Source organism: Dreissena polymorpha, chromosome 5 (genome assembly GCF_020536995.1).
Source record: "Dreissena polymorpha isolate Duluth1 chromosome 5, UMN_Dpol_1.0, whole genome shotgun sequence".
Lineage (NCBI taxonomy): Eukaryota > Metazoa > Mollusca > Bivalvia > Myida > Dreissenidae > Dreissena > Dreissena polymorpha.
The window spans coordinates 104,824,147-104,834,467 of NC_068359.1; the positions used below are offsets into that span (position 1 = coordinate 104,824,147).

At 36.3% G+C, this 10,321-nt stretch overlaps 1 protein-coding gene across 2 annotated transcripts in view; it reads left to right on the forward strand.

Moving 5' to 3' along the window:
• LOC127832391 (39S ribosomal protein L47, mitochondrial-like) overlaps positions 1-2,280 on the forward strand; it is a 33,115-nt gene extending 30,835 nt beyond the window's left edge. For both annotated transcript variants that reach the window (XM_052357857.1, XM_052357858.1), the window contains exon 6: positions 1,528-2,280. In XM_052357857.1, coding sequence (XP_052213817.1) covers positions 1,528-1,835 — 308 coding nt within the window. In that variant the 3' untranslated portion in view covers positions 1,836-2,280. The remainder of the gene's footprint in view (positions 1-1,527) is intronic.
• The last annotated feature ends 8,041 nt before the right edge of the window (positions 2,281-10,321 follow it).

The following is a 10,321-nucleotide window of genomic DNA, read 5'->3' on the forward strand; positions in this document are numbered from 1 at the left end:
AAGATAGCAACTTGATATTTGGCATGCATGTGTAGCTCATGGAGCTGCACATTTTGAGAGGTGAAAGGTCAAGGTCATCCTTCAAGGTCAAAAGTCAAAAAAAACAAATCCAAGGGAAGTAACAAGCTTTAAAGGGAGATAATTTCAATTTATCATTTGGCAGGTACAGATCATTTTCACAAGGGAAGTAATGAAAATGATCTGTACCTGCCAAATGATATAATCCAAAGGGATAAATAGTCAAAAATAAAATAAAATTTTAATCAAAGCGGCGCAGTAGGGGGCATTGTGTTTCTGACAAAAACTTCACTTGTTATGTTATGAAAAAGAAGAAAAAAAAAAACTTCTCTTGTTATTTTAACGTTAAGTATTGCGATAATACAAATGACAAATACAATTTCATTCAAAATACTTGCTAAAGCATGTGGAGTTATTCATTCTGTAAAAGTTGACAGTAATTGCATGAAAAATGTTAGAGGAGCTAGAAACAGAAGTTTTAATATGTAAATTTAACAATAGACAATATTCCCTTTAAAGGTTTAATTAATACAATTGTGAAATCTTGACAATATGCGCTATATCATTGGCAAATTATTATTCTGCAAAGTTTGGCAGCAATCGCGCAAAAATGTATAAACAAGTGAGCTTAAATATGTAATTTTAAACACTGGGCAATACATTATTCAAAATGAGGCAATCATAACACCTTCATAAAATGCGCTTGCAAATAATTAATTGTAAAACTTTAGCAAAAATTGTGCACAAAATATGTAAGGTGATTTTCACAGACATTTATGTTGAAACAAAGGGCAATAACTCCTTAAAAAAATTATGCAATCACAAACGTTGACAATTATGCACTGTTACTTAGACTGAAAACTTATCTCCCAATACTAAAGTCTGTAGCACTGAGAACAATTTATGATGCCAAATTTTGTCAAAAATGGCCCAAACAAAGGAGTTGCTAACAGAGGCTTTAATATGAAAGTTTAATTGAAGAGCATTAACTTCTAAACAAATAATTGGATTGCAAACCTGGACAATATGTGGTATAGCACTTTCAAATAATTATTTTGTAAAAGTTTGATGAAAATCAGATGCAAAGTGTTTGAGGAGTTGCACACAAAAGAGTGGAAGAGACAGTTTCATGCATGCAAGCAGAAGCTATAGGACACCTACCATTATATTATGTAAAATGTTGGTGCAGCTGATTTTCTTAATAATTTGTTAACTCTGTGATTGCTATTGCTTTTTATTATGCAATGATAAATTGAAACAACATTTGAACAGTAAACATACAATCTATTCTGTAAAAACTAATACATAGTTGTTAAAACTCTGTAATTTAAAATCCTGTAAATATTGAAGTAGTATTGATATGATCTGATTGGACACTTTTGGCAGGTTTATACACTGGACATGTTACATAACCTAGTTGTTAGGGACTTTTGTAACCCCTTTTTGCAACAAAAATGAGCTAAACTGTGAATACACTGTATTTTATTGGTAAGAGTTGTTCTGTTGCAGGCCTTCCATACTACAAGAATCCCTCGCAGCACTATAAGCCTAGGGAGTCCAGTACTCACTATAAGCGTCTTCACCTGAATTACAATCGATGGATGGACAAGCACCTGGTGCGCTATGAGGAGGTGCTGCGGCGGCGCCACAAGCAGCATGTGCGCCTGGTGGAGGAGGAGAAGCAGCGCCTGGAGAGCCTGTACGGGCTGGAGGGAGAGGACCTGGAGGCCTACGTGAGGGACCGCATGGATCAGGGGGGCAACAAGCTGCAGCAGTACCTCAACATGACTGCAGAACTCAATGACCATGCCAAGTGAACACAACCCTATATGACCACGCCAAGTGAACACTGATTTTATTTAGGAAAATGATGGCTTCAAATACACAACTATGCTATTAAATTTTGGTGACGCATACATAGCCTGTGTTCAAACATGACATTTGAATCTTTGTTTGTAATACAACTTGTTTTCTTGAATTTATTTTGAGCCCAATAAAGCATTATCTGTGTTTTGCTTGCCAATCTTATTTTGTGTGTGTTGTATTAACGACTGTAACAAACATGTAAGCATCTATAAAGTTAAATACACGTTCATTAGTATTGTCTTCAATTACAATACCCCATGTAGTGCACATAAACTTGTATTCTTGCTTTCATCTTTGGTTTTCTGCTGAGGGCAACCTGCTCATGGTTAACTTTTGTGATCTTCTTTCATGGATTGTCAACATTTTTTTATGTAAATAAAGACTATAGAAGCTGTTTTTATTGCATTAAACTTTTGTCAGAACATTTTTCCCAAATGATATCATGGTCCAGTTTGAAACTGGCTAAAGTGTTGGGTAAAAAATAAGGCACTATGTAACATTAAACAAATATTTTGTGAATTGTCTAAAGGCCTCGTGTATTGACACCTCTTCATGAAATTTGGTCAGAATATTTGTTCTAATGATATCTCGCCTTAGTTCTTGACTGGGTTATGTGGGATCAAATACCAGGTCCCTATGCTAAGCTATAGAAAACAACTAATGGATACTCAACTTCAAGAGGCTTTTTTCCCAATCTTAACTAATCACTGGTATTTTAAAGAAAAAGCTTGTTATACCCCCACTAAACAAAGTGTAGGGGGTATATAGGAGTGAGCTTGTCTGTCGGTCGGTCAGTCCGTGTCCGCTCTCTAATTCAAGTAGTTTTCATCCTATCTTCACCAAACTTGGTCAAAAGTTGTATCTACATGATGTCTAGGCCAAGTTCTAACATGGGCTTTGCCGGGTCAAAAACTAGGTCATGGGTTCACTTAGTGCTTTTTAAACATTCAGCACGTTGTCCGCTCTTTAATTCAAGTAGTTTTCATCAGAGCTTCACCAAAGTTGGTCAGAAGTTGTATCTAATTAACACTAGAGATCACAATTATTGCCTTATTTTCATGAAACTTGGTGATGTCTCCATTGTGTCTGAAACTCGGTCACGTGGTGTCATAAAATAGGTCACAAAGTAAAAGTTGAGAAAAAAAATTGTGTACCACATTTAAAGACCAACCTATAACAGAACATCTGTCCCAATTTATCTTGGCCGAGTTCGGAATTGGGTCACGTGGGGTAAAAATCAATGTAACTGTCAAATTAGAAAAAAAAATTGAACGCACTTGTGGTCATGTTTACTATTTCCCACTCTTCAAGAAACACATATTATCGATGATATCGAGTTCGAGCTAGATTAGGTCATGTGGTATCAAAAACTGGGTCACTGGATTAAATGAACAAAAAAGCTTGCAAACACTGAAAGACACACTTTTTGCACAATTGTTATGAAACTTGCTCTGAATATTAATAAATATTTCTTCAAAAAATATCTTGGTGAGTTGTAAAATGATTCTGCCTACATTGCAAAGGCTGATCAAAACATGCGAGTTCCTTCGGGTCTCCGGTAGGTTGTTTCCCTTGTATGGGGTGTTGATTTGAAATAGTGTATGTATTGGTAGCTTAAATTTAAAGTTAACATGAAATTTCACATTTATTTAAATTAAATTAAAAACGTTGAAAACCTGGTTTCGTGACTTTGTAATGTTTCTTGTAAATTCATTTCGTATTTGTTTAATATGTTGGTACATGTTTACCCAATTGAATGAACAGGTAACACTTCAAAATGCCGTTGCATCGTCTAATAAGGGAGATAATCAGTCAGTTTATAAACGGTTTTTACGTGAAGCGGATCTTGTGATAGCGATTGTAGTTAAAATTGTAAACAAATGCCAGCTTAAGAAACCCCATGTGTTTAGGATATGTATTTAATTATGGTTAGTAAATGTGAATAATTGAGGTCAGTGTCGTATTATGGACAGTTACAATCAAATGTTTGTCGTTAAATGATGTACTACTGAAAGGTTCCCTGGGTACTACAAGTACAATCTACCCCGTGTAAGGAAAATACGCTAAAAGGCACCCGACCATAATCCGGGCTAAGTTTTTGTATATTATACTGGTCTTAATAAATAAAAGCTTTTTTGGACTCGTAACGTCACAATTCATAATGAAGTTTTTTGGCGTAGTTGTATAACCCAGCTTTTTACCTTAAATGACCATTTTACATAACGCCAGCATACCCGAATAAATATTCTAGTATTTCATATTTCCAATTGACATAATCACCAAGAACATTGGCAACATCACCGCATCTTAGTAGCATAGGATGTAACACTGTTCAGTGTAGGGAGACGCATTTTGGCCCAGTTACTATTACAGATTACCGGAAAATTCCATGTCCAAGACTTTCAGGGTCATAGTTGGGTCAGTAAATCTTCAGGTGAAGACGGGATGTACTATTAATATACGCCTTGTGTTGAAAACACAGTATTGCTTTCAATATATCAAATAACAAGGATGTAAACGAAACAAATTAATGGAAACTTATCGGTAAATGCCATTTGTGTTGTTTGGCAAAACTATCGAAATAGTTTAGTGTCCATGACAGAAGGGAAACCGTTTAAATATCTAGCCATACATGTGTGGCTTATGGACGTCAGAATAGGCTTCTTACATTTGCCAGTTTGTTATAAATAACACAGCGTGACTTCAATGTTCTATCGCAAAGTATCGTGATGTTCCATTTCCAAGACGCAATCTGATTTTTAAAGACCCGCGTCATGCGAACATGGGTCTTATGCAATATGATGACAACGTAGCTCCAACCAAGCCTACACATCCGCGCAGTTTTGTCAAGATATGCATATGGAATAGGCTACTCAGCAGATACCACGAAGCCTCGCGTGTTTTTATAGCGGAAAGCGAAGCCCCTGACCAGACTGCAAAAGTGCAAACGCCATTAGACCGATCCGCATTACGCGGATGTAATAGTGTTGTTTGAATGAAGACAACTGCGTTTTAATAAAATATCAACATGCCATAATTTTCGATGATGAAGAAATAAATTCATAAAAAACCAATTGATGTGATCTCACGTAGCCAAATTTGTATCTACGTGCACTATTAATTAGTTTTATGTACGTGCACTTCATAAGAAACATTGCATGTGATGTATATGCGACCTGTCCGTAGCCAGGGTTTTGAAAAGGGGGGTGCGAATATTTGCCTTCGACGATTGTTATTGAGCAACGAAGGGTCAAAGTGGATATGTGCGGGAGGGGATGTCCCCTCCTGCAATCGGGGGCTTTGGGGGTCCTCCCCCTAGACAAATTTGAAAATGAAACGTAAACTCCTGCATTCTGGTCACTTTTTAACTTTATTTAGAGACTGAAGTTATAGAGCATGTTTTATATAAAATTCAAATTTCATTGACCATACTCAGTGACTGATCGACATGAATATGATATAACATACATGTTTTCCCCACCACGTGTTTCAATAACCACCTTTTTTGATCAGTCACGGAAAAACATCATTTTATACGGTGTTTAACACGACATTAGTATGCGCGCACGCACTTTGTTTACATATGCAACAACAAATTTATAGAATGTAAAATCAACAATAAGAACGGTATAACATATCATCATTTATTGGAATTTTTGAATCTTGATAAAATTGGTGTGTTTTACCATGTCAACATTCTACCATTCATAAATCGAACAAATTAAATTGAAATATTTGACCTTTTTAGCTCACCTGAGCACAACGTGCTCATGGTGAGCATTTGTGATCGCCTTATGTCCGTCGTCCGTTGTGCGGCATGCGTTGTGCGGCGTCAACATTTGCCTTGTTAACTCTCTAGAGGCCACATTTATTGTCCAATCTTCATGAAATTTGGTCAGAGATTGGTCTCAATGATATCTCGGATGAGTTTGAAAATGGTAACGTTTGCTTGAAAAACATGGCTGCCAAGGGGCGGGGCATTTTCCTTATATGGCTATATAGAATATAGTAAAATCTTGTTAACACGCTAGAGGCCACATTCATTGTCTGATCTTCATGAAACTTTGTCAGAAGATTCATCCCAATAATATCTTGGACGAGTTCGAAAATGATGCCGGTTGGTTGAAAAACATGGCCGCCAGGGGGCGGGGCATTTTTCCTTATATGGCTATAGTAAAACCTTGTTAACACTCCAGAGGCCACATTTATTTTACGATTTTCATGAAACTTGCTCAGAAGTTTTGTCCCAATGATATCTTGGATGAGTTCAAAAATGGTAACCTTTGCTTGAAAAACATGGCTGCCAAGGGGCGGGGCATTTTTCCTTATATGGCTATATATGGCTATAGTAAAATCTTGTTAACACTCTAGAGGCCACATTTATAGTCTGATCTTCATGAAACTTGGTCTGAAGATTCATCCCAATAATATCTTGGACGAGTTCGAAAATGATGCCGGTTGGTTGAAAAACATGGCCGACAGGGGGCGGGGCATTTTTCCTTATATGGCTTTTGTAAAACCTTGTTAACACTCTAGAGGCCACATTTATTTTCCGATATTCATGAAACTTGCTCAGAAGATTTGTCCCAATGATATCTTGGATGAGTTCAAAAATGGTAACCTTTGCTTGAAAAACATGACTGCCAAGGGGCGGGGCATTTTTTCTTATACATGTATGGCTATATATATGACTATAGAAAATCTTGTTAACACTCTAGAGGCCACATTTATTGTCCTATCTTCATGAAACTTGGTCAGAAGATTTGTCCCAATGATATCTTGGATGAGTTAGAAGATGGTAGCGTTTGCTTGAAAAACATGACTGCCAAGGCGCGGGGCATTTTTTCTTATATGGCAATATATGGCTTTAGTAAAATCTTGTTAACACTCTAGAGGCCACATTTATAGTCCGATCTTCATGAAACTCGGTCAGAAGATTCATCCCAATAATATCTTGGACGAGTTCAAAAATGATTCCGGTTGGTTTAAAAACATGGCCACCACGGGGGCGGGGCATTTTTCTTTATATGGCTATAGTAAAACCTTGTTAACACTCTAGAGGTCACATTTATTTTCCGATCATCATGAAACTTGGTCAGAAGATTTGTCCCAATGATATCTTGGATGAGTTTGAAAATGGTTTTGGTTGCTTTAAAAACATGGCCACCAGGGGCGGGGCATTTTTCCTTATATGGCTATATATGGCTATAGTAAAACCTTGTTAACTCTCTAGAGGCCACATTTACTTCCAATCTTCATGAAATTTGGTCAGAAGATTGGTCTCCATGATATCTTGGATGAATTTGAAAATAATTATGTTTGCTTGAAAAACATGGCTTCCAAGGGGCGAGGCATTTTTCCTTATATGGCTATAGTAACATCGTGTTAACACTCTAGAGGCCACATTTACTGTCCTATCTTCATGAAACTTGGTCAGAAGATTCATCCCGATAATATCTTGGGCGAGTTCAAAAATGATGTCTGTTGGTTGAAAAAACATGGCTGCCAGGGGGCGGGGCATTTTTCCTAATATGGCTATAGTAAAACCTTGTTAACACTTTAGAGGCCACATTTATTTTCCGATCTTCATGAAACTTGGTCAGAAGATTTGTCCCAATAATATGTTGTTATCTCAGGTGAGCGACTTTGGGCCTTTCATGCCCTCTTGTTTCAAAACAATTGTTTGTCTGCTACTATGGATAGTACCAGAGGCCTAGCATTGCTCTAAACGTGCTACCGTCATAGTGTATTGTACAAAAAACACTGATTAACAAAACTGGGTCTTCTCTAATGTGCATCAATACTAACAAGAAATATCTTTTATAAAAGATATACGGCGTTGATTGTGGTCGATGTTTATGAACGATCAAAAGTTATCTCTATGAGATTAAAAGTAGCGGATGCCTTTTTTCTGCGCAGTTCTTAGCTACATCACAAGCAAATCAATTACGGGGTGTTGCGCCAGATTTCGTGGCTTATTTTGCTTTATGTGATATTATTACTCAGATATCTATATTTACAGAATAGAAAAACACAAGAAACATGAAAATAAACGAGTGCATATAGGTCAGCCGGCAATACTCGAATCTTATTTAATTGCATAATTATAGTATAGTGAATTATTGTGCTCATGCTTAATAAACTGGTCTAAATGGATAAATATTTCTAATTAATTTTATCAAAATTGGTCCTTATCATGCAAATGTTGAAAACATATTAAAAATCGATGATTGACATACCACATCTTTATTTAGTATCTTTCTGATCAAAACAGACTTCAAGTGCACAAAGTTACGAGACGGCGTTTATATAAAGATTTCTGCAACTGACCGCAAACTGACCTTGATACCTTGCGGATTGGAATGCAATGCATTAAAGTTAGGTAACAATTCTGCTGCTGAAACGACGGCTTGTTTACGCCAACAGTACACGACCAAGGCAACAGCTGTGCCTAAAATATTGATATATCGACAAAGCGAATAAACGAACTATTTACTCCATCAGACAAAAATAGCATAGATTACAATTTTTTCCTTCAATGAAAAGATCGCAACCCCTTCTGCGAACTCCGGTGATGACCTGTATATAAACTCTGACTTTTACACACTGGCCGCGAATTGACCCGAAACCTCGCGGGTTGAAATGCAATGCAAGTAAGTACTAAATATGAGAATATAGCCTTTAGTATAAACGCTTTTGCGCTGGTAATTCTCTGAAAATAAAAGGTGAACGCACAAACTGTATTTATGTCGAAAATTGATTGTAAAACTGTTCTATCTATTGAGCCTTTAATTAGAGATAAAATTGTTTCATGCAGTAAAACAGTGTTACAAAGACGCGGATATGTTTCCAATGTTCTGGTGTTATACTCAACTCAGCCAATGGAATAAATGAAGTGTATTCATTCGTACCTAGCCGCGGTAAATTTTATTTGAATATTATTGGACACTTACAAAGGTCAAGTCAGGGTGAAAAGCTGGCTTAAAACAGCTTACGCCGAAAAAGAAATCAAAATGATATAACTGATTACTTTTTAAAAAACTACTTTTAACCAATTAGTTATATTTTTCTAAACGCATTTCAGAAAGATATAACACGTTAGGCTCCATTAAGACCCTATAACCACAAACTACTGGTCCTATGGTCTCAAAGTCCTAAACAATGTATACCAGAACGTTGAATAAAAAAGATGTACTTATTTGCCCATAATATGCTCAAGATCGTCCCAGTTGATGAAAATTAAACGTTAACGTCCATCTGATCATATGTTATAACGTTTTAAATTCATTATAACAACTGTTTAAGAATAGGATATTCTTACTGTCAAGTTTGACATAATTAAAACATTTTGGAGCGTTATGTATGTGGAGCAGAACAGATGCCATTAAGTGCTGGTAAACTACAAAAGAAAGCTTCATTGCTTTGTAACACTCATTTGTTTTCTTGTCATTCAACACACAAAAAATAGCATGACTTGAGTTGTTTGAGCATAGCTGATAATTTTTGCTGGAATACCATTGAGGGGATCCGAAAATGGTTGTACGGGGATATAACAAAAAGACAATTCAGTCTGACGAAAATGCTGTGCACAATGTGCTCTTGTTATAAATTGTGGTATAATGCAAAGTTCTTAACCATTTACTCATTAGTCTCCGGCAAAAATCGGAGGGTGCTCTTTGATTTCAGTCATTTTCGGAAGCTGACATAACATTCCGTTAATTATCATCTAAAATGTATTTTATTTTAAAGATTATTTATTTATTCAAGTTAATCAAATAGATTTTCCAGCCATTTAGATAATTGTCGAAAAAGGTTATTGGACTGGGATTTCAACCCACAATAAGTAGGCTTCAACATTTTGTTATGATATCTATTACAGTTATATACATTAATAACGATGACAAAGGTTACAAAACAATCATTTAGTATCGAATATCTATCTATACGTATCGATTTTATACGGAGTGCCAGGTTAATAATTTTGCATTATACAGAAAGCAAATATCTATTTGTAACACAGATTCCAATTCCATTTTACGGGGACTGGCTTCTTAGATCTTCTCAAATTTTGCTGTCACAACTTCTGTTGATTTCAACAATTCTACGGTTAAAACTTGTAAATAAAAATCACGCGCCGTCTTGGAAATGACTTAATCGAGAAATTAATTATATGGTGACCTGTCGTATGCATATTGAATACAACATTATTTTGACGCTTAAATACGAAGGCTCAATGGGTTCCTGGGAAAAATAATTAACCGTTTTTGCGTCAAATAATGTTGGGTGCAACTTATAGTACAATTGTTTACTCGTCCAAAAAATTGGGTGCGAATGCACCCAACGCACCTCCCCCCCTCCCCCTGGCTACGGGTATGTGACCACTCGGAGTGATGTATTTTATACTCTATATAAGCAATCCTCGTAGTGTCACAAAGCA